At 42.3% G+C, this 27,311-nt stretch overlaps 1 protein-coding gene and 1 long non-coding RNA gene across 2 annotated transcripts in view; one reads left to right on the top strand and one right to left on the bottom strand.

The window, feature by feature from the left end:
• Window positions 1-27,311, bottom strand: part of LOC127574917 (uncharacterized) — a 792,285-nt gene that overhangs the window by 166,978 nt on the left and 597,996 nt on the right. The window lies entirely within an intron of this gene.
• Window positions 1-27,311, top strand: part of LOC127574890 (pecanex-like protein 1) — a 207,527-nt gene that overhangs the window by 86,785 nt on the left and 93,431 nt on the right. Inside the window, 6 exon segments of the mRNA XM_052024376.1 lie at window positions 2,980-3,090; window positions 5,932-6,023; window positions 9,308-9,417; window positions 13,305-13,410; window positions 18,412-18,504; window positions 21,030-21,180. Coding sequence (XP_051880336.1) covers window positions 2,980-3,090; window positions 5,932-6,023; window positions 9,308-9,417; window positions 13,305-13,410; window positions 18,412-18,504; window positions 21,030-21,180 — 663 coding nt within the window.

A 27,311-nucleotide genomic window follows, 5' to 3' on the forward strand; every position in this document is an offset into this window, starting at 1 on the left:
CCATTGACCTGAAACCTTAACTATGTTTCTCTATCCACAAGTGCTGCCTGACCTACTGTGTATTCACAGCACTCCCTGTTCTTATTTCAGATTTTCAGTATCTCCAATTTTTTGCTTATCAATTCAGACCCCAAAGCTAGCTCATGATCACTTAAGAAAATTCAGTATTGGAATCTAATCTCTCACCATCTTCGAGGTTATTAAAAAAAAATACAGCTCAGTACCCAAAGACATGGGAGGAGTTCCAAGATGAAATTATAGATGCCACTGACAATGGCTCACCAAACATGCCCAGTAGTCACTGAGAAATATGCTATTATTGGGAACTAGAGCCTGTCATTTCCTATCTGTTACTGCAAGCTGTATCTACCATTCCATCTGATTCCATAAACATAAATCCATTTGTTTTGTATTCAGTATTATCTGTAGCTTTAGGTAAGAGTAGAAGCTGATGTCCATTTGATTCTACACATAAATTGGATAACATTTTTGTACAGCCAAGTGACTTCTCAGATTAAGGGTTTTGTTTTTTGTATGAGCTCTGTAATATTGCCATGTCTTCTGATATAAGTAGCACTGGGACTTACAGAGGGAAGTGTAGGAAGGAATCTTTTTTTTTCAAAAAATCAATACAATTCCATCCTCTGGCAAAAGATATGAACTGACATCCCTCGGGGAAGTGTGGAGCGATGTTTATGGCTGTAATCAGTAGAAATTATTCCCAGAAGGTAGTCAAACCAGATGAAGGGTATCATATTCAGTAATTCAGTAATTTGTTTTTGTGAGTATGGAATATTCTGTGGCTATGGTTCTGCAGGTATTCAGATTGGTATGATATTCCTATTACATCCAAGGATATTTTAAATATAACCTCCTCCCACTGTGCAATTTTCAGATCCCGTACTTCAGTTGTGAATATCCCCAGATTTAACCAACATGGCTGCCTGGCCTTCAGCAACGTCTTGTTGAATAACAGCATGCGATCTTTCACGCCCATCTGAGGGGGCAGACAGAGCCTCAGTTTAACATACTGTACAAGTGAAGGCACTGCCCACAGAGTACCACTGCCTTCCAACAGTGCAGTGATTGCTCAGACCTGACCCTCTGATAGTGTGACGCTCCCTCATTACTGCCCATCTGATAGTGTGGTTCTGCCCCTGCGCCTGTAAAACATTCTGTTACTGCTGTCTTTCCAGAGGTGTTGCACTGTCTCAGAACTCTCCTAACAGTGCAGAGCACTTTTAGTATGGGCCTTCAGACAATTGAATTCATGGTCTGCCATTACTATTACACTTGCTGCATTAAGTACTCCATTTCCTCTCATCGGTTCTTGTGCTCCAGTTATCCTCTCACTGTATCTTCTATTCCTCTTGCCCTCACTGTGCCCTCTATTGCTGTGGCCTTCGTTAGGCTCTTTTGTTACTCTCGAAGATCCTCTATTCCTGTTACCTTTGCAGTGTCCTCTATTGCTGTTGCTCTTACTGTGACCTCTTCCTGTTGCTCTTGGTGTGTCTGCTCCAGTTACTGTTGCTATGTCCTCTAGTCCTGTTGCTGTTGCCATGTCCTCTTGTTACTCTTGCTGTGTCCTCTGTTCCTGTTGTTTTTGCTGTGTCTACTTCCTGTTATTTTTGATGTAACCTCTGTTCCTGTTGTACTTGCTGTATCTTCTATTCCTGTTCAATATCAGGTTTATTGTCACTGACATATGTTGTGAAATTTGTTGTTTTGCGGCAGCAGAACAGTACAGTACATAAAAATGACTACAAGTTACATAAATAAATAAATAATGCAAAAGAGGAATAATGAGGTAGTGTTCATGGGGTCATGGACTGTTCAGAAATCTGATGGCGGAGGGGAAGAAGCTGTTCCTGAAACGCTGAGTGTGGGTCTTCAGGCTCCTGTACCTCCTCCCCGAGGGCATGTCCCAGATGGTGAGGGTCCTTAATGATGGATGCCACCTTCTTGAGGCACCATCTCTTTAAGATGTCCTCAATGGTGGGGAGGGTTGTGCCCGTGATGGAGCTGGCTGAGTCTACAACCCTCTGCAGCCTCCTTTGATCGTGCACGTTGGAGCCTCCATACCAGGCAGAGAGGCAACCAGTCAGAATGTTCTCCACCATACATCTGTAGAAATTTGCAAGAGTCTTTGGTGACATACCAAATCTCCTCAAACTCCTAATGAAGTAGAGTTGCTGGCGTGCCTTCTTAGTGATTACATCAACATGCTGGGCCCAGGATAGATCCTCTGAGATGTTGACGTCCAGGAACTTGAAGCTACTCACCCTTTCCACCGTTGACCCTTCAATGAAGACTGGTGCATGTTCTCCCAACTTCCCCTTCCTGAAGTCCACATTCAATTCCTTGGTCTTGCTGACGTTGAGTGCGAGGTTGTCGTCGTGACACCACTCAACCGACTGATCTATCTCACTCCTATATGCTTCCTCATCGCCACCTGAGATTCTACCACCAACTGTGGTGTTATCGGCGAATTTAAAGATGGCATTTGTGCCTAGCCACACAGTTATGAGTGTAGATAGAGTAGAGCAGTGGGCTAAGCATGCATCCTTGAGGGGCGCCTGTGTTGATTGTCAATAAGGAGGAGATGTTACTACCAATCCGCACACTGTGGTCTCCCGATAAGGAAGTCAAGGATCCAGTTGCAGACAGAGGTACAGGTTTTGAAGCTTGTTGATTAATACTGAGGGGATGATGGTGTTGAACACCGAGCCGTAATTGATGAACAGCAGCCTGATGTATGTTTTGCTGTTGTCTAGGTGTTTCAAAGCCAAGTGGAGAGCCAGCGAGGTTGTGTCCAATGTAGACCTGTTGTGGCGGTAGGCAAATTGCAGCAGGTCCAGGTCCTTGCTCAGGCAGGAGTTAATTCTAGCCATGACCAACCTCTCAAAGCACTTCATCACTGTAGGTGTTCCCCCTCTACATTCCCATTTCCCTCACAGTTTGTTTTCTCTTCTGTTTCAGGGTTCACACAATGTTTCCCTCTCATTTTCCTACTGGGTCTTCTTCCACAGATTAACACTTTTCTCACGTATTTGCTGGAACAAGTGGACATGCACATCTTTGGCGGATCAGGTATGTATGCTGCAAATTTTCTCTTTTTAATTTGTAAAAAAATATTTTAAAGCATATTGCACGCTTGCCTTTTTAGTCGAGGCATTGAGTTCAGGAGTCAGGAAGTTATGTTGCAGCTTTATAAAACTCTGGTTAGGCTGATCTGGAGTATTGCATTCAATTCTGGTCGCCCCATTATAGGAAGGATGTAGAGTCTTTGGAGAGGGGGCAGAAGAGGTTTACCAGGATGCTGCCTGGATTAGAGGCTATATGCTATAAGGAGAGGTTGGACAAACTTGGATTGTTTTCTCTGGAGCAGCTGAGGGGAGACATGATTATGAGAGGCATAGAGAAAGCAGACAGCCGGTACCTTGTTTACATAGAGAGTGGTGTTGCCTGGGATGTGCTGTCAGGGGTGGCAAACACGATAGAGGCGTTTGAGAGGCTCTTAGATAGGCACATGATGGTGCAGAGAATGCAGGGATATGGGTATTGTGTAGGCAGAGGGAATTAGTTTGGTTGGGTGTTTAATTACTAGTTTAATTAACTTGGCACAAAATCATGGGCCGAAAGTCCTGATCCTGTGCTGTACTGCTCTATGTTCTAAAGTCATGTGAAATATAAAGTATTAAGATATTTTTCTAGGTATAAACTAATTTAAGTACATATTATAAACAACCTTTTAATAAACAACTGTGTCTTTCTACAGGATTTTAATTTTTTCATTCAACCTTTGTAATGAGTATGCCATGTGTTTTGACAAGCAGTGTAGATAAGTTTCCTTGGGTCATATAGACTTTGGTTAGGGAGAAGAAAGCCAACTGATTTCCTATTCTTAATTGTCACTGAGCAAGCCTTGCTGGAAGACCAAGTTAGTAGGCATCAGAGAAGGGTAGGAAAAGACACAGCTGAGAGGCTGCATGTATTCCAGTACTCAGGATCATCCCGGAAAATGGCTTCTTGCGGCAGGGACTGACATCTGTAAGATGTCAAGCATCACTTAGTTCAATGAGCTGAAAACTGCTACTGAAATTTGGCAAGGCAAAAGAACAAAGATGTTCAAAGCCATGGAGTATTTAGGTAAGAGAAAATAAAGGCAAACTGGCTGAAATGTTGATAACCCCAGGGCACAGACTTTTTCTGATTGTGAAAGGAACGAAAAGCGGCATGAGGAAAAATGTATTTAAGCAAAGGAAGATGTCTCAAAAGCAGTTGTGTGGAAGGTGTTGACATGAGAACAGATTCAATGGAACTAAAGAAACTAGGAGAATGGAGAGTAGTTCTTACAGAAAGCAGGGTGAAAGATGGGGTTGACTTTGTTGTGGCAGTCCATAGGCTTTTTGTTGCTAACCTGTTCCCTGAGGTAGAGTCATTGAGTTATGGAGCTCAGAAACAGACCCTTTGGCCCAACTCGTCCATGCCGACCAACATGTCTTCCTAAGCTAGTCCCATTTGCCTGCATCTGGTCCATATCCCTCTAAATCTTTCCTATCCATGTACCTGTCCAAAAGCGTTTTAAGCGTAGTAGTTGTACCCACCACTCCCTCTGGCAGCTGGTTCCATAGATGGTGATGGAGAAATGCACAAATGGAAAAGAAGAATCAGACTTGGTCAAAGTAAAATTGAGAACTGGGTGGAAGTTGGCACCAAAGGTGACGAAACTTCTGAGTTCTATATGACTGCAGGACGCAGCAACAGTACTGTCATCAATGTACTGGAAAAAGCTGAGAGGGAGGGAGTCTGGGTAGGACTGTACCATATTTCCTACAAAGAGACAGGCATAGCTTGAACCCATAGCTAATACCTTAAATTTGGAGGAAGTGAGGGAGGTTAAAGGAGAAGTGGATCAATGTACAAACAAGTTCAGCCAGGCGAAGGAAGGGGCCTGGTTGGGCCTTTGTTAAGAAGGAAGCTAAGAACCCTCAGAATCCTGGTGTGGGAAGGTGTAAGGGGATTGGGTATCCTTGGGGAACAAAATCAGCAGGCTGCGTCAGGAAACTGTCAAAATGGCAGAGATGAAATAGGTTCAAGTGGGAAGAGATAGGGCAAGGGGAGAAAGAATAGAATCAAAGTAGGAAATAGGTTCTGTGGGAGAAAAACAGGCTGAAGCAATGGCTCTACCAGGATAGTCCTGCTTGTGGATTTTGGTGAAGAGGTAAGAGTGGGCTGTATGTGTTTGGTCTAACCCATGGAAGGAAGATCTCCTGAGAAAATGAGCTCAATGTCTATCTGGGAGACATGGCCTGACATTCACTGGTGGGGCCATTGGTCTAAAGATAGATATGAGGAGGTTTTGGAAAGCAAGTGTTTAGCCTCTGCAAGTTAGGTATCAGTCCACCAGGCAACAACAACTTTACCCATATCATTTGATCCTTTGCGAGTGGAGTGCTGCAAGTTCAGAGGGAAGCAGGTTAGAGTGAATAGGGCAGTAGAAAACCTGAGCTGATCAACATCATCCTGACAATTAGCAGTGAATAAACATAAGAGGGTAAGAAACCTGCTGGAGGGCTTGAGGTGGATTGGAATTTGTTTTTTAATTTCTCAAAGACAGCTATAAGTAACATCAAAAATTTGGTATTTTTAACATAGTAAAATGCCTCAAGGCAAGGAAACAGAAGAATTTTAATCTTAAATCAAGATATTAAGACTGGTGGCCAAGAACTGTGGGTTTGAGGACCCTGGCGACACCAGTTAGATATGCCTAAAATTAAATGAGCTTTTGAGATGAGAAGTACTTCATTTTCAGGCCACCAGATATGTGAGCTTTGAGTCGGTGTTAAGTGGATGGAATGGTTTGTGATTGTGCAAAAATGAGTGAAGTTTAAAAATAAAATAACATCCATAATAATTGTGTTTTCTCAGCTGCAACAGGGCTGATCTCATCGCTCTATGGCTTTTTCCGCAGTTTACTTGCTGTATGTCTGCTGTATGCTCTATGTATTGGTACTGTAAAGGTAAGCTATTAATTGGATATTTGAGTTGCTAATTTAGCCACGCCTCAGAATATATTCAAAGAAAAGTAATGAATTGAAACAGTAATTCTATAGGAAGAGACAGTGGATCTAATGGGTCTTGCATCATGTCGGAAAAGCTAATTTTACCTACTGCCTGGTTTCCTTTCCTATTTAAGCCAATGGATGTGGTGTAACTCAAGGGGATATAAATGTGGTGGGGGGGGGTATAAATTGAAGGGTTTTAATTTGGGAAGGTGTAAACCATGATGGGATAAATCAGGGAATAAATTAGGAAGATGCAAATCAGGGTTCCCTTGCATTCATTTATTGTGCATCGAAAGAAGTGTATATCAGGAGGTTGTAAATCCTGGATTGTAAATCAGAGGGTTGGATCAAGGTTGTAAATCATAATTAAAAGTGGGAATGTAAAGCGAGAAAGTATAAATCAGGAGTTGTAAATTGGCCAGGTACAAATTGGAGAGCATGTTTATGAAGTTTAAATTAGGATTACACATCAGGTGAAAATTGTAGGAGTGTAACTTGGTGGGTTAAATCAGGAAGGTGTGAATCAGAAAGTTAAAATGGGTTGTAAATTGTTCAAAATGGGCCTTTTTTGGACTCTGAGTACAGTGTAACTAATTTGTTTGTGCATTTTCAACTTTTAACAATATTATGGAAGTGATGCAATTTGCAAAGCTCCAGTTTCAACTCTGGGCAGGTGATGGTCATGGTTAGACAATAGGCAGAGTGTGCTGGCTGCTGCTCTTTTTGCCGGTGCGAGGCTTGGCCTCATTGATAAGGTACTAGTAAGTTTGCACTGAATTCCCCGATCTTTCAAAAGTAAATCTACCTCCACTTTAAGTACTTCTAATGATCCAGCCTCCACAGCTTTCTGGGCTAGAGAATTATAAAGATTCACTCCCCTCTGTAAGAAGACATTCCTACGTACCTTGGTTTTAAATGTTTGGCCCCTTATCTTGAAGCTACGTCTGCTCGTTGAGACTCTCTCAGTAGTGAAGGTATCTCAACATCTGTCCTGTCATGTACATGTTTTAGTAAGATCCTCCCCAGTTTTCTGAACTCCAAACCTCCTGCTGGAGTGGGGCCAATTTGTCAGACAAATGGGAAACTGTTCGATGTCCATCGCCTCTGCTCTACAACCAAGGTTACTTCAAGTCATCGTGGAGCAGTGCAGAAATGACACTTAATGTATTTGCATACTGTGAGGCTGAACTCCAGTCATAGTCAATTCATTCACTGAAACGTATGGAAGTATGGGCCTTTTACTTCTGCAAAACAAAGGTCATTTACCAACACTGCCCTCTGACAACAAAAGTCCAGAATGAGACCTTGCAAAATGTGGATTGCTTCTCATTTCTCAGGAGCCATTTCTCAATGAAGGCTATTATTGATGATGACATTCAGTGTCACTTTCACTGCACCATTCTATGAATATCTGAAGAAAAGAATGTTTGAAGATCAAAATCTCAAATGTGCCACAAAATCCATGATGTATCACTCAGCATGATCCATGCCCTCCTGTACACTTTTGAAATGTAGCCTACTTACAGTCAGCACCTCAAAGCACTGGAGATATCATTAACACTGTCTTTGCAAAATCCTCCAAATCCACTGAAGGATAAGTGAACCAACGTCATTGTTCTCTCTCAGGCAAACATCCCCAACATTGAGGTCCTAATTACACTCCGTCAGCTCTGATAGGCAGGTGCTGTCATTCACATCCCCAACATGAGATTCCCAAAATAGACAGTCTGTTCTGGGTTCTGTCACAGGAAGAGATCATCAGGTGATCAGAGGAAAAATTTCAAGGACGCTCTCAAAACTTTCTTGAAAAGTGTAACATCACCAACTCAGAAATCTCTGGCCCTTGACCACTCAAAATGGAGAAGGAACATTCAGGATTCATCAAGAATTTTTAAGGTCATGGCCTGATTTTGTTGACGGCAACAGGTTATGTTCCCTTTTTTAGAGGGAGTAGGTCAGTATGAGCTGTCCTGATAAGTTAAACTGGTATTGACCTTTATTAAAGCATATGGTGGGTATCTGGCATTTAATTGTCTCATTAGAAGTTATGATGTCTGCTTGAGGAAAATGTCTAATCTGGGAAAATATTGACAATGAGAAAAAGAACAGTTGGACCATGAAACCTGCCTTTTAATATAATAGCCAGAGTATTATGTCCAGGTACTTCCCTTCCAACAGCCATATAATCTGCTGGCAGAGTCATAGACGTAGGGATCCAACATGAAAACAGGCCCTTTGACCCACAGAGCTTGCACCGATCATCAACCACCCATTTACATTTATCTTACGTTTAAAATAAACAATAGAAATGGAAAAACATTCTGGAAAATTCGACATTGACATCTTCAGAAAATTGAAACCAGTCCAGGAGATTAAATGCTCCTCATGTTTGATATGTGATGTTTGGAAATGTGCAAAGGGGGCAGGAGGAGGGTAGCAGGGGAACAGGTCCATTAAGAATATGTGCCTATGCATGCACATGTGTGTTCAACATGCCTCACAAAAGTGGGTGAATTTGAATTCCCTCACATGCCCCTGGATCCAATTACTCCCCAATCAGGAATCAGTCCAGCTCCTTGGAGACAGAGAGCCAGCACCCTTCAAACCAACTGCCATCACATTTCTCTCAGGGAAAATAACTATCAAACATCCAGTCTGTTCCTACCTACAGAGTTTAAACCCCAGCCCTCACCAGGGCCATAACCTGGGGATCGCCTGTAATCTCTGTACAGGCGATACTTAGGTTACGAGCACCTGGCTTGTGGACACCCCATACGTATGAATGAGCTCCCATAATATTATTAAATTCAAAAGTCTGACATACATACATATGTTCATTCCTGCAGAACTGGTTTCCTCTCTCTCCACTTTCAGTAATTGTTCTTTTTTATCAGTCTTATGTGTTTTTGATGTCATTCATTACAATACTGTGGAGGTATGGTTACCATATTGAGTAATTTTTGTGTAATTTCCAATTTATGGGCAAAAACAACTCATGAGCATCTGTAAAAACAGAACGTATTCATTACCTAGAGATGGACTGTATGGGGAAACTCTTAAGAACTTTATTTATAGACTATCATCTTTAAGTTGCTTGAAACTAAAAAGACTAAGGTCTTTGAGACTTTCTGGGTGGCTGAGCATGTTTAAACAAAGCCTCCAGATGATATAGAAAGTTGGAGTTTTGAATTAAACAAATGGGGATGCAGCCCTGTGATTTGTTTATCTTTGTATTGCAGGGACCGTGGGATGCTCAGCATATTCCAACCCTATTTTCTGCTTACTGTGGACTGTTGGTTGCTTGTTCCTATCACCTCAGCAGACAAAGCAGCGAGCCAGCAGTCTTGGTGTAAGTCATTTTAATCAGAAATCTCATGGCCATTGATGATTCAAGGGTCAAAGTAGGTCCATCTGAATTAATCTTTTGATTACATCAGATTGATTTGCAGGTATGAGCCACTGATGACTGGAAGTAATTAAAATGTGGAATGGGCTGGATCTGTAATTGAGAAAAGTTGCTCTGTTGTGAACACCTTAGTCAACAGGGACCATGTGGTTACTAATAACCTCTCAAATTCCTTAGGAGCAGAACTGGATATGTTGGTTATTTTTAGTGCAGCGAATAACTGCATCTAAATGATTTTTCTTATGTTATTGTGGGGTATAATACTGTTAGTCTCCACTGAAAACTACACTGAAAAATGAAGTAGGGGAGCTTAATGTTGTGACATTGAAGACTTCTGTTAATTATGTGCCTGAGGCGAGGTACTCTATTTTGAAGTTAGAGACAATATAAATAACCAAAAATTAATGAATGTGCCTTTCAACAACTGAGTTTCTGGCCTTCAAGATGCCATTGAAATAGTTTGTAGTTAATAGAACATACTATCCCAAGAGATTGAAGCAGAGGCTGGCCATTCAGCCATGTATATTGGATTCACTATTCAATAAGATCATGGCTGATCTTTCACCTTAGTGCCATTTTCCTCCACTAACCCCTTATTCTGTGATTCCTGTAATATCTAAAAAATCTTTCGATTTCTGTCTAGGGTATACAGAACAACTGACCCCCATGATTTCAATGATTTGAGTGTAAAGACACTCAGGCCCCTCTGGACACCAATACCTTTCGATATCTCAGCATTTACAAAATACTCCACATTTCTAGTTTTTGCACCTAAGTGGATAACATCACATTTTTGCACATTATATCACACCTGCTATGTCCCTGCCCTTCACTTTGCCTGTGTATACCTCCCAAGGCTTTTCTGCATTCGCCTCATGGCCTACACTGCCAACTAGTTTTGCATCATTAGCAAACTTGAAGATATTATGTTTATCTCCCTATCCAAATCATTGATATAGATTGTAAGCAGCTGGCATCCCAGCACTGATCCCTGTGGCACCTACCCAAAAATGGCCTTGTAATTCCTACTCTCTGTTTTCTGTCTGTTAGCTAATCCTTTGTTTTATATCCATTAATTAATCCTCAGTCTACACTGGGGACACAAGGGACTGTACATGCTGGAACCTAAAGCAACATACAGTCTGCTGGAGGAACTCAGCGGGTTGAGCAGCATCTGTGGGAGGAAAGAAATTGTCAATGTTTTTTGTCAAAACCCGCCCTGAACAGGGTCCTGATGCAAGGTTTCGACCTGAAACGTCAACAGTTTCTTTCCTCCCACAGATGCTGCTCGGCCCACTGAGTTCCTCCAGCAGATTGTTTGTTGCTCCTCGATCTACACTGGTCCATCATTCCAATAACTGTCTATTCAAATTTTGTTTCATAATCTCTTGTGTGGCATGCTATCAAAGGCCTTCTGAAAGTCTAAATACACCATATTGACTTGTTCACCCTCATCTGTTCTCCTAATTACAGAAGACCCCTAACAGATTTCTCAACCATGATTTTTCTTTCATAAATCCGTGTTGACTCTGCCCAGTCCTATTAATAGTTTCTAAGTGCCTTGTTGCCACTTCCTTCAAAATAGATTTTAACATTTTTCTACTTGCATTCCTTGGCCAAAGAATTTTTAACAGATGAAAAGTTTAGTGTAGAGGACAGAAGTGACTATTTTTGCATCAGTGATCCTGGGGTTACATTCTATTGCAGAACCTTGACTCCACTGCTGCTAACCCCAGATTAACATTTATAGAGTGCTTACACTACAAGGGTTTATAATGGAGGTGAAAAACATGATGATGCTGGAGGAACTCAGCAGGCCAGGCAGCATCCGTGGAGAAAAGCAGGTGGTCAACGTTTCGGGTCAGGACTCTTCTTCACGACTGAAGATAGGAAAAAGGGATATATAATGGAGGTCTTTGAGATACTGGATACTTGGATGTTCTTTCTGTCACTGTAGTCCTGGCTAGCCATTGTATAAGCATGAGACCCTAACACAGAGTTGGTGAGATAAATGGGCTAGTCTGGGGTATGATCTTTGATTTGATCACTTAAATCATTTGGTGGCTGAAAGCTTGGTGGCACAGCCTGGACAACTGCAGCCTTACGGCAGACATCCTCCCTAGTGTTATCTAAAAACTATGCCAGGGTCACATCTCTAATATTCAGAGAGCATCACACCCACCCATAACTCACAGATGTCATTTCCAGCAAACATACCGCTTTTCCCAGTTCACAGCTTCAACGGATCTTGTTCTCCCAGCTTCTTTCTCTCCATCTTGGTCATTCTGCTTGGTTTCACTGCCCCAAAGGTTTGCTCTCACTCTCATGCTCAGTATTCCTGCTCTGCCCAATCTTTACCTACCCAGTTGCATTCTCTCTGGTACCTTCTGATTACTGTGTAACTTCTATTCTAAGGTTCACTCTTTAGATCTCTCTTGTGTCTGCTTAGAATGCTGCATGAAGTTTTTTTTAGGAAAATGAAAATTCAAGTGTCTGAACTCATGGGTGTGTTCACAAATGACACATCTGCAGTGTGGCCTGTTAATACAGTGGAGCTAGGAACAGCAAGAAAGGGGGTGGTGTACATGCACCTGTCTACACCAAGGGTGCTGAAGTCGAGAGGGTTCAGAGCTTCAAGTTCCAAGGAGTGAACATCACCAATAGCTGGTCATCACTGGTCCAACCACAGCCAAGAAAGCTCACCAGTGCCTCTACTTTCTCAGGAGGCTAAAGAAATTTGGTTTGTCCCCTTTGATACTCACCAATTTTTATCGATGCACCATAGGAAGCATCCTATCTGGATGCATCACGGCTTGGTATGGCAACTGCTCTGCCCAGGACCGCAAGAAACTGCAGAGAGTTGTGGACACAGCCCAGTGCATCACGGACACCAGCCTCCCCTCCATGGACTCTGTCTATACCGCTCACTGCCTTGGTGAAGCAGCCAGCATAATCAAAGACCCCACCCACCCGGGTTATTCTCTCTTCTCTCCTCTTCCATCAGGCAGAAGATACAGGAGCCTAAGGGCACGTACCACCAGGCTCAAGGACAGCTTCTATCCCACTATTATAAGACTATGGAACAGTTCCCTTATACAATGAGATGGACTCTTGACCTCACAATCTACCTTGTTTGTCCTTGCACCTTATTGTCTTCTTGCATTGCACTTCCCTGTAGCTGTGACACTTTACTCTGTATTCTGTTATTGTTTTTACCCTGTACTACCTCAATGCACTCTGTACTACCTCAATACACTGTGTAATGAATTGATCTGTATGAACGGTTTGCAAGACAAGTTTTTCACTGTACCTCGGTGCAAGTGACAATAATAAACCAATTCCAATACCAATAAGTGCACTGGGGAAGCGGGAAGTAGATAATTGAAAGGCAGCCTAAGGCAGTGAGTATCAATGGGAGATTCCAAACCAAGAAATAGGAGAGGTGCAGGGAGAGGTATGGTCAGATGGTGAGGAATTTGATAAAGGAGATGATGGGAAAGTACATCTGCTGATGGAGCAATGCAAAAGAAGAATGCACAACCATAAAATTAGAGCTGTGCCATTCAAGAGTGAAATCAGGAGATGTTTCTTCACACAAAAAGTGGTACAAATCTGGAACTGCCTCCTCCAAATGGGCACTGAACCCGGGGTCACTTGGAGCATTAATATCAAGATCAATAAATGTTTGTAAGGTGAGCGCAACAAGGGAAATGGAGCAAAAGTGGGTGGATAGTTGCTTAAAACCTGCAACTAATGAGGAAATATAGATTATATAAACAGAATTTTACTGCCATGCTGCTGTGTAATAGGATGTTTTGTTTTCACGACAGGTCCCTCATTCGCTCTAAGTTGACCAATGAATTAGAAGTTCCGGATCCTGAACATCCTCTGTCAAAATACAAAGATGCTCTTCCTGAAAAACTCAGGAATTCTGTGGTATGTATTCCTTGTCACTAACAGTCATTGTGTCCTAATTTGACAACGCTGCTGGTTTGGATTATTGAAATAAAACATTTTAAATGTTATGTAGAGTTGGATCTTCTGACTGATTCTCAGTAGAATAGACTTCAGTCTTATTCCAAAATCGATACAGAATAATACCACATCTCAGAGAGTTAAATTGTGAGGGTGAGTTACATAATCTAGTCTTGTATTCAGCTTGAGTATGGAAGATTTAAATGGTGACCCAATGGTGATGTTTAGAATGATTAAGTATCGTAATAGGATAGACAGAGAAAAAACACTCCTCTGATGGTGGTGTCCAGATCTTAGGAAGCACTCCTTCACACACAAGGTGGTGGAAATAAGAAACTCTCTTCCACAAAGAAGTGTTGAGGCTGTGGCCTCACTGAAAATTCCAGAAATGAGATCAATAAATTTTAGTAAATCAAGGGGAGGAAGCCTTGTAGATAGAATCAAGATATGGATTAGCTGTCATCTCATTGAATTACTCATGAAACTAAATAGACTGAAAAGGAAAAAGAAAATGAACAGGCAGATAGAGCAGAGGACCCCGGAGGCTGTTCCCCTCAGTAACACGTTTTCCGCTTTGGAGACTGTTGAGGGAATTGACCTGCTGGGGCCTAGCAACAGTAGCCAGGTCTGTGGCACTGGGACCAGTCCTGCTGCTCAGAAGGGAAGGGAGGAGAAGAGGAAGGCAGTAGTGATAGGGGACTCGATAGAGAAACAGATAGGAGGTTCTGTGACAGTGAGCATGAAGTCCGGATGGTTTGTTGCCTCCCAGGTGCCAGGGTCCGGGATGTCACTGATCGGGTCCACAGGATTCTAGAGCGGGAGGGAGAACAGCCAGAAGTCGTGGTTCATGTTGGTACCAATGACATAGGTGGGAAGAGGGATGAGGTCCTGAGAAATGAGTTTAGTGAGCTAGGCAGAAGACTGAAGGACAGGACCTCGAGGTAGCAATCTCGGGATTGCTGCCAGTGCCACACGATAGTGAAGGTAGGAATAGGAGGAGTTGGCAGATAAATGCGTGGCTGAGAAGTTGGTGCAGGAGGGAGGGTTTTAGATTTTTGGATCATTGGGATCTCTTCTGGGGAAGGTGGGACCTGTACAGAGAGGACGGGTTACACCCGAACTTGAGGGGGGCCAATATCCTTGCGGCCAGGTTTGCTTGGGTGGTTCAGGAGGGTTTAAGCTAGATTGCGAGGGGGAAGGGAACCGGAGGAGTAGGTCAGAGGAAGAAGGGGATGGGGAAAAGTCAGATCTGACAGGTAGAGAGGCTTTGAGGAAGGAGAAGCAGAGTACAGGCTACAAAAGTAGTAAGGTGGATGGGCTAAAGTGCATTTACTTGAATGCGAGAAGCATCAGGAATAAGGGAGATGAACTGAGAGCTTGGATAAGTACATGGGGCTACGATATTGTGGCTTTCAGAGACATGGCTGACATCAGGGCAGGAATGGATATTGAATATTCCTGGTTTTCAGTGTTTTAAAAGGGATAGGGAGGGGGGGAGAAGAGGGGGAGGGGTGGCGATACTGGTCAGGGACACAGTTGCAGCTGCAGAAAGGGTAGATAATGTAGAAAGATCCTCTCTAGAGTCAATATGGGTAGAAGTTAGGAATAAGAAAAGGGCAGTTACCCTCCTGGGAGTATTCTATAGGCCCCCCAGTAGCAGTAGGGATACTGAGGAGCAGATTGGGAGGCAGTTTTTGGAGAGATGTGAAAATAACAGGGTTATTATAATGGGAGACTTCAACTATCCAAATATTGATTGGCACATACTTAGCGCCAAAGGTTTAGATGGGGCGCAGTTTGTTAGGTGTGTCCAGGATGGATTCCTGACGCAGTATGTTGACAGGCCGACTAGAGGGAATGCCATATTAGATCTAGTTTTAAGTAATGAACCGGGTCAGGTGACAGATCTATAGGTGGGTGAGCACTCGGGGGACAGTGACCGTTGCTCCATAACCTTTAGAATTGTCATGGACAGGGATAGGAGCAAAGAGGACGGGAAGATATTTAATTGGGGGAAGGCGAATTATGAGGCTATAAGGCGAGAACTTGGGAGTGTAAATTGGGGTGACATTTTTGAAGGGAAATGTACTATAGAGATGTGGTCGATGTTCATGGATCTTTTGCAGGATATTAGGGATAAATTTGTCCCGGTGAGGCAGAGAAGGAGTGGTAGGGTGAAGGAACCGTGGGTGACGAGAGAGGTGGAACAACTAGTTAGGAAGAAGAGGGCAGCATACGTAAGGTGTAAGCAGCAAGGATCGGACAGGGCTCGTGAGGAGTATAGAGTAGCAAGGAAGGAGCTTAAGAAAGGGCTGAGGGGAGCGAGAAGGGGACATGAAAAGGCTTTGGCGAGTAGGGTTAAGGAGAATCCCAAGGCTTTTTTCTCGTACATAAAGAGCAGAAGGATGACTAGGGTAAAGTTAGGTCCGATTAAAGACAAAGGTGGGAGGATGTGCCTGGAAGCTGTGGAAGTGGGTGAGGTTGTCAATGAATACTTCTCTTCAGTATTCACCAAGGAGAGGGGTCTTGATGAGGCTGAGGACAGTGTAGGTGAGGGTAATGTTCTAAAGTATGTAGATATTAAGAGAGAGGATGTGTTGGAGTTGTTAGAAAATATTAGGACAGATAGGTCCCCGGGGCCTGACGGAATATTCCCCAGGCTGCTTTGTGAGGTGAGGGAGGAGATTGCTGAACCGTTGGTTAGGATCTTTGAGTCCTCGTTGTCAACGGGGATGGTACCAGAGGATTGGAGGGTGGCGAATGTTGTCCCCTTATTCAAAAAAGGTAGTAGGGATAGTCCAGGGAATTACAGACCGGTGAGCCTTATGTCTGTGGTGGGTAAGCTGTTGGAAAGGATTCTAAGAGAAAGGATCTATGAGCATTTGGAGAAACACGGACTGATTAGGGACAGCCAGCATGGCTTTATGAAGGGAAGAGCTTGCCTCACAAGCCTGATAGGATTCTTTGAGGAGGTGACCAGGAAGATTGATGAGGATAATGCAGTGGATGTGGTCTACATGGATTTTAGTAAGGCGTTTGACAAGGTTCCACGTGGTAGGTTTCTTCAGAAGGTCAGAGGCCAAGGGATCCGGGGAAGCTTGGCCGTGTGGATTCAAAATTGGCTTGCCTGTAGAAAGCGGAGGGTTGTGGTGGAGGGAGTGCATTCGGATTGGAGGGCTGTGACTAGTGGTGTCCCGCAGGGATCGGTTCTGGGACCTCTACTTTTTGTGATATTTATTAACGACTTAGATGAGGGGGTGGAAGGCTGGGTTAGCAAGTTTGCAGGCGACACAAAGATCGGTGGTGTTGTGGATGGTGTGGAGGGCTGTAGAAGCTTGCAGAGGGATATTGACAGGATGCAGAGCTGGGCTGACAGGTGGCAGATGGAGTTCAATCCAGAGAAGTGTGAGGTGGTACACTTTGGAAGGACAAACTCCAAGGCAGAGTACAAGGTAAATGGCAGGATTCTGGGCAGTGTAGAGGAGCAGAGGGATCTGGGGGTTCATATCCACAGATCACTGAAAGTTGCCTCGCAGGTGGATAGGGTAGTTAAGAAAGCTTATGGGATGTTAGCTTTCATAAGTCGGGGGATCGAGTTTAAGAACCACAAAGTGATGATGCGGCTTTACAAAACTCTGGTTAGGCCACACTTAGAGTACTGTGTCCAGTTCTGGTCGCCTCATTATAGGAAGGATGTGGAGGCGTTGGAAAGGGTGCACAGGAGAGTTACCAGGATGCTGCCTGGATTAGAGAGTATGGATTATGAGGAGAGACTAAAGGAGCTAGGGCTGTTCTCATTGGAGAGAAGGAGGATGAGGGGAGACATGATAGAGGTGTACAAGATATTGAGAGGAATAGATAGAGAGGACAGCCAGTGCGTCTTTCTCAGGGCGCCAATGCTCAAAACAAGAGGACATGGCTTTAAGGTAGTGGGCGGGAAGTTCAAGGGTGATGTCAGAGGGAGGTTTTTCACCCAGAGAATGGTTGGTGCATGGAATGCGCTGCCTGGGGTAGTGGTGGAGGCTGATGTATTGGACAAGTTCAAGAGATTGTTAGCTAAGCATATGGAGGAATTTAAGTTAGAGGGATATGTGGGAGGAAAGGGTTAGATAGTCTTAGGTGTGGTTTGAAGGTCGGCACGACATGGTGGGCTGAAGGGCCTGTATTGTGCCGTATGGTTCTATGGTTCCTAATAGTCTTTCTGACCAGTGGTTCCTTGGAGGAGTATGCTTCTTTCAAACATTTCTTCTTATGTCAAGAGTCCATTACACGGTTTTGGACAAATGGTCGCCTCCTCATACTGTTCTACCCAAGAAAAACTTACTTCATGAGGCCTTTAAAGTGGAAAATTATGCAATAGATATAATAGTCCCCAGCCATTAAACATCATTTCTACAATCTGCCTCAGTTGACTTCAATGTGATTGAATTTCAGAAGTCAAAAACAATGCTTGCAATCAGGTTTTTGAAACAGTTTTCCTATTATTCCTCTCACCCCATGCTCTTACTAAATTACACGATAGAAAGTTTTGAAAGCTGCTATTTTGAAGCTGCTTCCTCCACTCCTTCACACAGATTGTTACAACTCTCTGCACAGCAAAGCTTTGAATATTTTCCTGCTTCTTTTGCCAATTATCTTAAATCTGCATTTTCTGGTTGTTGACTTAGGAATTGGATGTAACATGAAAAGAAAAAAAAAGGGCTTTGTGGAAAGAGAGAAGGGGCTGGGACTAATTAGATATACTTTCAAAGAGCTGGTGTGGTCACGATAGGTCAAATGCCTTCCTTTGTACTGTTGGATTCTTTGATTCTCAGAAGTTAACATAAAGATTGTTTGTGACCTCTCTAAGTTGGTAGTCACTGGAAGTTTAATGAGCTTATTACATTGTTCAGTAGTTTTAAAAATATTTTCAATATTTTTTGAAGATCAGTTTAATATTAGAACGTATCTATGTCTTTACAGAGGGAAGTTTTGAAGTCTGATCTTGTCATGTGTGCAGTAATTAGCCTCCTGACCTTTGCAATCAGCACAACCACTGTTTTCCTTTCATTAAAGGTATTTATTCATAATATTAACACTCCTTGTTGGCAATTAAATTTTGTTTTTGACAAGATATTGTACAGTTTAATGTTTTAATAAAATAAAAGCATCAGTTGAATTCCCTTGAGCACATAGGTCTAGACGTCAAAATCAGGTTTATTATCACTGACATATGTTGTGAAATTTGTTGTTTTGTGGCAGCAGTACTGTTGCAAGGTATGTTGAGCCATTTGCTTTTTGCATTATAAGAGGGTGGCAAATGGAAGAACGTCCAAAAATGTATAAACAGAATGAAAATTTTAGGCAGGACGTTGGTACTTTATAATGTTAATCAAAGGATTCCTTTTGTATTTTACTAGCTTAACTTTAAGTCTTGGTCATACACTTTTAAATGGCTAACTGCTTATCAAAATGTTCCTGGAAACTTTTTGAAAAAATGGCAGCACTCCTTTAAATGAAAATTTTAAAAGTGATTCTTTTTGAGCTGAGTGGTGCTGCTTCTAATCCCTGTCTCCCTAAGAATCGGGCTCAGTCATACTGAGCAAGAAAGCTTATCTTTTGTACAACAAGCCTGCTAAAGGAATGATCATCCCTGAGTCTATCTCTAGCAGATCCATGAATGAATGAGAAGGATCAGTTTCTGCAGAGTGTTCTTTACTCTCCTCTGGGAGTGGGCAAAACTGACATAACACAGTCAATTCTCATTTCCCCTGAACTTCCCCAGGGCCCAAATACTCCCTTCCATCAACTCATTTAGTGCATATTCCAGTTCCCCTTGTTCAAGACTCTCTCACAAGTGAAAACATCCCTGTCAAGTCCCCTTAGGATCTTTCATGTTTGAATAAGATCAGCCCTTCATTCTTCTAAATTCCAAGGAATATAAGCCAAAGCTATCCAGTCTCTCTTGGAAGGACAACCCTCTCATCCCAGAAGTTAGCCTGGTGAACCTCCTTTGTACTGCTTACAATGCTGCTATATCTTTTTTTCAGGTAAGGGGACCAAAAAAGGCCTCACTAACACCCTGTACAATTACAACAAAACCTCCCTATTTTAAACTCCAATCCCTTTGCAGTGAAGGCCGGAATGCCATTTGCCTTCTTAATTACTTGTCAGACCTGCCTGCTAACATTTTGTGATTTGTGCACCAGTAATGATGATCCCACATGATGATGATGAATTTCTTCACAAAGTTGTGGAAGTCTGGAACTTTGTTTCCCAGATACTTATCAAAGGAACCCAGTTAATGGTAAATGTGTTATGTATTCTGACCTTGGGTGATGATGTCAAAAATTTGTGACTTGTAACCTGTGAACTCTTTCAACAACTTTCTTTCCTTATTAGTTTGCCTTGCACAGTTCTTGCAGGAAAGTTTTGACTGACATTTTAATGTATCATTATTTTTATGTAGCCCCAAGATGAACTTTAGGCTTACTTTTTTTTGGTGATTTCTTTTCCATGGCTTTTAACTTTCTCAGATGAACAAACTATAACCCTAAGAGAAGGCAGCTAGGTAACCTGGACCTATTTTGGGATTGTTGCCGAGTTGACTAATTCTTTTGTTTCTCCTTTGTTCCTGTGAGAACAAAGGAATGGTGAGACTGAACATTCAATCTGACAAGTTTTCTCCCAGATGTTGCCTCAAGTTAGAAATGGAACCATGATGTGGAATTGCAAACAAGAACAAGAGCTTTACCACTTGCTACTCTGCCTAAGGCCCAGCAACACTGCCCCAGAACTAGGATTGCCAGCTCTGGTTTAAGGTGGGAATTTTAAGATCAGGGCTTTAGCATTTGAAGCACAGCCTCCAATAATTGAGCATTGAAAAATCAAGGATGTAGAAGAGACCAGAGATTTTGGAGGTAGGAATGGAGCAAACTCAAAGTTGACTTTATTGTCATGTATTTTACACGTATGCACAGATGCAATGAAAAACTTACTTGCAGCACCATCACAGGCACATAGCATCATATAAACAGCATTCACAAGAAAAGCATAAATTAGACATAAATTATACACAGTCTTTACAAGAAATAACAATTAGAACAAAAAAAAAGTCCATTTTAGTGCAAAGTGATCAAAGTGGTCATAGTGTTGCAATACTGCAGTGATTAGGGTTGTGCTGGTTGGTTCAAGAACGGAATGGTTGAAGGGGAGTAGCTGTTCTTGAATCTGGTGGTGTGGGACTTCAGGCTTCTGTACCTCCTGCTCGATGGTAGCTGCAAGAAGATGGCCTGGCCTGGATGGTGGGCATCTTTGATGACGGATGTTGCCTTCTTGAAGCAACACCTCCTGTAGATACTACCGATAGCAGGCCATAGAGATAGAGAGGGATTTGACAATGGCACAGAGAAATTTAAAATAAAGCATTGTTGGACTGCTAATGTAAATCAACCAGCACTGGTTTGCTCCTCTCTTCAGAGTCATTTCAACATTGCCACCAGTGGGAGTCTTATTGAAGCTGGCAGCACATTGGATTTTGGTTGTGTACTTTTGGATAATTTTAACAGTCACCTCCATTTAAACTTCTTTCTTTGTTCCAGCCTTTTATTGGTTTTGTGCTGTATACTTTGGCTGGGACGGTTGGATTTTTGACACATTACCTGCTCCCGCGACTCCGCACACAAGTTCCGTGGTTCTGCTTTGCACATCCTTTGCTTAAAACCAAAGAATATCGACAGTTTGAAGTCCAAGGTTGGTAATATGAAGAAACTGCAATTTATGTCCATGAAACCTCTGAGAAATTAAAAGATGATAAACTTATCCATTCTTTCAAGATAACATTTACATCACAATGATTTTAGCTCCTCTGGAAGGGCAAACAGATCAAGGAAAGGACTAATCTTTGATCTGCCTAGTTGGATTAACATTGGAAGAGTTAAGGGAATTTACATTTTTGTTGTGCCTTTAGCTCTTCTTGTATCTAATTCATAATTTAAACTGTGCACAATGGCCCAGCTCGTGGAGCTGCTGCCTGACAATGCCAGAGACCCAGGTTCGATCCTGGTCTTGGGTGCTGTTTGTGTGAAGTTTGCACGTTCTCCCTGTGACCACATGGGTGTTCCATTTTTCTCCAGTATCCCAAAGTCATGTAGGTTGGTAGGTTAATTGGCGCTGTAAATTGCCCCTAGTGTGGAGATGAGAGGTAGAATCTGGGGGGATTTAATAAGAATGTGGGGAGAATAAAAAATGGGGATTATTGTATGTTTAATATAAATGGGTGGTTGATAGTTTGTGTGGACTTGGTGGGCTGAAGGGTCTGTTTCTGTGCCTCTTTCTACATCTGCATAACTCAGAGTTGGGTCCTGGTGGGACACCAGACTTTACAAAGAATATCAAGACTACGGAGAGGGTACAGAGGAGAATCAAGAGAAAAAGTGAAGGATTTCAGTTATATGAAGGGACTAGACATGCTGCCATTGTTTGCTTGAGGAGCAGAGAAGTTTAAGAAAGATTTGATAACTGTGTTCAGAATTATGCATGATTTTGATAGAGTAGATACTTCCACTCGCAGGAGGACTGATAATCAGAGGATATAGTCTTCAGGTTTTTGGCAAATGACCAGGACAGAGGTGAAGTGAATATTGTTTTACATGTCAAGTTGTTATAATCTGGAACACACTATTAGGCAGGATAATAGGAGCAGGTGTGTGCATTGTTCAAAAGAGAAAAAGGTAAATTCATTTTTAAAAATTGAGTTATGACACTTTGTCCAGTGCTAAGGTTCCTTTCTCTGTCAGAATGAAAGACAGCTGTCTAATAAGTCATCCAGAAAATAAGGACTGCCAGTTCTGATTGATATATGCCAGCATTTTTCACCTTATCATCCTGCACTTCACTATTAGTTCACCCAGTTTGCTATGTCCTGCCTACCCTACCAATCAGAAGTGAACTCTCTGCTCCCTGATGAGCTGATGCTTGACTGCTTTTCCCCCCATGTCTCTGATACTCCTATAGCCAATAAATGAGCGTCAAAGAGGCCAAAGTAGTGTTTTTACTGCTCCCATGCAACATGTGTTGAGGTGTTGAGTAAGACCTATGCATACATGGACAGTGTAGAGAGTTCCAGCAGCTCGTGTCTCTTCATAATTCTCAATATTCCCATAATGTGAACAAGTTACATGTGCAAATACATATACAGTATAAATTAGTGACAAGGATGTGAAAAAAAGACCTCACATGAAAACAAGAAAAGGGGTTTGGTGTCAAGCAAGATTTACCTGTGAGTCAACAGTAGAACATAGAACAGTACAGCACTGGACAGGCCATTCAGCCCATGATGTTGTGCTGATCTCGATGCCAATTTATACTAGAAACACGAGAGACTGCAGATGCTGGAAATCTGGAGCAACACACACAAAATGCTGGAGGAACTCAGCAGGTCAGGCAGCATCTGTGGAGGGAAATGAACAGTCGACATTTTGGGCCGAGACCCTTCATCAGGACTGCCAATTTATACTAAATGTCCTCCTCCTGTGTATCATCCATATCCTTCTATTCCCTTCATATTCATGTGTCTATCTAAAAGCCTCTTAAACTCCACCAAACTGCCTGCTTCCTCTACTACCCCTAGTAATCTATTCTAAGCACCCACCACCCTCTGCGTAAAAAAACTTGCCCCTCACATCGCCTTTAAACTTCCCCCCTCTAACCTTAAAAAGATGTGCTCTGGTGTTTGACATTTCTACCCCGGGGAAAAGATTCTGACTGTCTACCCTATCTGTACCTCTCATAATTTCAAAAACCTCTATCAGTTCTCCCTTCAGCCTCCAATGCTCTAGGGAGAACAACTCAAGTTTGTCCAACCTTCCCTTAAAGCTCATACTCTCTAATCCAGGCAGCATCCTGGAAAACCTCTTCTGCACCCTCTCCACAGTCTCCACATCCTTCCTATAATGGGGTGACCAGAACCGCTCACAATACACCATGTGCGGTCTGATTAAAGGTTTATATAGCTGCAGCATGACTTCCTTACTCTTATACTCAACACCCCTACTAATGAAGGCAAGCATTCCACACACCCTCTTTACCACCTTATCTACTTGTGTAGCAACTTTCAGTGAACTATGGACCTGGACCCCAAGATCCCTCTGTACCTCAATGCCGTTAAGGGGCCTACCATTAACTGTATACTTTCTCCTCTCATTTGACCTCTCAAAGTGCAACACCTCACACTTGCCTGGATTAAACTCCATCTACCACTTATCTGCCCATATCTGTAACTGATGTATATCCTGCTGTATTCTCTGATAGTCCTTTACACTGTCTACAACTCCACCAATCTTGGTGTCATCCACAAACTTGCTAATCCATCCATCTACATTTTCATCCCAATCATTGATATACATCACACACAACAGAGGTCCCGGCATCGATCCTTGCGGAACACCACTGGTCATGGACCTCCAGCCAGAATAGTGTTGATAACCTCAGTGATTTGAGGCACCAGCAGTATTATTGAATGTGGTGGCAGCAAATGCTAGTGAGTACCATCACGTGAGACAAGTCTCTGGACAAGACAGGGGAAACATTGCAGCTCGAGAGTTTCCTGGGTGAAGGCTGGCGTCATTCTTGCAGAGGAGAATAGAGCAGGTATGATGCAGCAGTAGTGCGACTCCAAGTGTGCGTGAACCAGGATATAAAAAAGCTCATGATAGTTTCCGCAGTGGAGAGTTGTGCCAGATAAGTCAGTGAGTTAGTTTAATCAATTCAAGGGTGTGGCCAGTAAACTATATAGGCACCAAACAAGGAAACTTGTGGTATTGCTCCATAGAATGGCATTGGGAAACAACATGTCTGTTCAGGTTCCAGCTGTTTACATTGGGAGCCTTGGTGTATACAAGCAAATGTGTGAGCCTTTCATTTCATACATCACACATGGAAATGTTGTTTTTAGAGCAAATAATGTTGTGGAAATTGATGGTGATGGTGAAAATATTCCTGCACAAAATAATACTGCACAGGGTGAAAGCAAACTTTCCTTTTAATTAAAGTGGGTTCTGAAATACACAATATGTTAGTAAATCTTCTAAAGGCACAGAAAGCATAAGGTGTTTCATTTAGCAAAATAGTACAAAAATTACAGGATTATTTCAATCCTAAACCTTCAGAAATAGTGGAGAGCTATATATATAGTACTTGGAATCAGGCAAGGTTGTCTTGTTGAACTCGGCAGTGCAACCTTGCCAATGCCTGAGACAAGTTTCTTTGCAGTTCAGTTGTGAAGTGAATTCAACTGAAGTTATTAAAGATGCAGAAGCTCACACTTGATCTTATGTGCAAAGTTGCAATGTCAATGGAGATACTGTCAAAGAATTCCAAAGCAAAATTTCTGAAGTGGAACTTGTGTGGCAAGATGCAGCGCCATGCTAGATCTTGCAACAGTACCAACACTGTTACATCAGTTACTGAAGAAATGCTAGAAATGGAATTGTAGCAAAGTGGAAATGAAAATATTTTATCAATTCCTATTGGGTATAGCATTAGTCATAGACCACAGACTTTTATTAGCAGTTCTTGGTCCTGTTGGCAATATTGGCAATAACTAAGTCAAGAGTGCAAAGGTTCCCTTATCTTAATATGATCATGGGATCAAATATAGAACATAGAAACAAAATCCAATTGCATCAGCCATATGAGAATTCAGACATGAGGGTGAATGATTCTGTGATTTATGTGGGGAAAGAGTAGATAGGTTTCTGACTAAAGTTTTGTATAGCTGCAGCATCCCAAAAATCTGGAAGAGTCAGTAGATAAGTGTTCAATCTGTCATCATTGCAGAACCAAGCTAGCAAAGACAGAATTGGAAATGGCCAAAGGATTGTCCCAAAGAGTATAGATTGATGATTGCAAGAAAAGGATTGATAACTTCTTAGTATTTGTTGATAGTCACTTGTAATGAATTGAGGTGAAACATGTGTCCTGTGCTACCAAAGAATTGAGATCCATTTTCCCGTGTTTTGGTTTATTAGGAGAGCTAGTCTAAGATAATCATGCTCAGATTTGTTTGTTCAATTTAAGCACGATGATGAATCAAAACAGTATCAAACAAATGCTTCTTTTACCATATCGTCATGTGCCAAATATTCTGAGGGATAAGATATTCATGCATTTGGAAGGACAGGGCTTGATTAGAGATAGTCGGCAAGGCTTTGTTTGTGGGACATCATGTCTCATGAATTTGACTGGGATTTTTGAAGAAGTAACCAGGAAGGTCAATGAGGGCTGGGCGGTAGGCATAATCTATGTGGTCTTTGATAAGGTCAAAGTCGAGTTTATTGTCATACGCACAGGTGCAATGAAAAACTTAATTGCAGCAGCATCACAGGCACATAACAGCAGGTAAGCAGCATTCACAAGAAAAACATAGATTAAACCTAAATTATACACAATTTTTACAAGATAAAGATTCTTGAAAAGGTTTTTGGACAGATACATGGATAGGAAAGATTTAGAGGGATATGGACCAATGTGGGTAAATGGGACTAGCTTAGATGGGCATCTTGGTCAGCATGGACTGGTTGGGCCGGAGGGCCTGTTTCCATGTTGTATGACTCTGTGATTCTAAATGGTACAGTGGAGAGATCAGTGACAATTGTTGAAGTCCTGAAAAAACAAGCACACGAGTTTAATAATGAAACATCCATTAGCAAATTGTTTGCTGAACTGCAGAGCAACACCACATTGGGATGAATTACTACTGTGTAGACGACTTAGAGCGAGGCACGGTAGTGTCACGGTTAGCGTAACACTTTACTGCGCCAGCGACCCAGGTTCAATTCCCACCGCTGTCTATAAGGAGTTTGTACGTTCTCCCCTTGTCTGCATGGGTTTCCTCCGGGCGCTCCGCTTTCCTCCCACATTCCAAAGACATGCGGGTTAGGAAGTTATGTTGGCGCCGGAAGTGTGGCGACACTTGCGGGCTGCCTCAAGCACATTCTCAGTAATGCAAAAAGACCCATTTCACTGTGTGTTTCGATGTACATGTAACTAATAAAGATATCATATCGTATCATAGAACACGATTGAGTTCAGTTCAGTCAAATCTTGAGGCAAACGTGGGAGAGAAGCATCTGAGACAGAAATGAAATTATGTCTCAAGTTGTGGAGAGAAACAACTCAAACAACATGATAAAGTTCATCCATTAACACCAGCTGACATCTGACATTGGAATGATAGTTGTGGTACGAAGACATTTCTTGTGAAATTTGGAAATAAAATCAGAAATGACATATAAATCCCTTATTTGTAGCAAAAGATGTACAAGGGAATATTGGAGTTAGGTGAGTATGATTGTCTTCCAGACTGTGGGGGGAAAAAAAACACCAGATTCTACTGAACCTTTCTCGAGTGAATGCAAAACCAGCAACACTCTGAAGATCAAAGAGACATTGAAAGCCTGTGAATAGGTTAAGTCTGTAAATAATGTTTTTATGAGAATCACCCTTTTCAAAAAAGGGAGAGCCATGTAGCATATGTAGATGTATGATGTATATGCAGATGCACAGTATAGTTAGAGAAATGAATAAATAAGATGCATGTGTTCCAGCAGCTCTCTAGGTCTTTACGTGCTTCATAATTTTCCTTGCACTACCACATTTGGTACAACTAGCGTGCACATAGGTACATACATTGCACAAAGGAGTAATCTTTAATTCATGGAAATTCCTGGAGAAATTAGTTTTCAGGGCATCTTCAGCACCAGCTTAACATCACCAGCAGAAGGGAAATGTAACCAGTACCCTGCTGGATAGCGAATAATCAAGGATTGTGACCATAAAACAGATGGTGAGGTAAGGATGCAGTGATGCAGGATCCTCAATTT

This window comes from Pristis pectinata, chromosome 10, assembly GCF_009764475.1.
Source record: "Pristis pectinata isolate sPriPec2 chromosome 10, sPriPec2.1.pri, whole genome shotgun sequence".
Lineage (NCBI taxonomy): Eukaryota > Metazoa > Chordata > Chondrichthyes > Rhinopristiformes > Pristidae > Pristis > Pristis pectinata.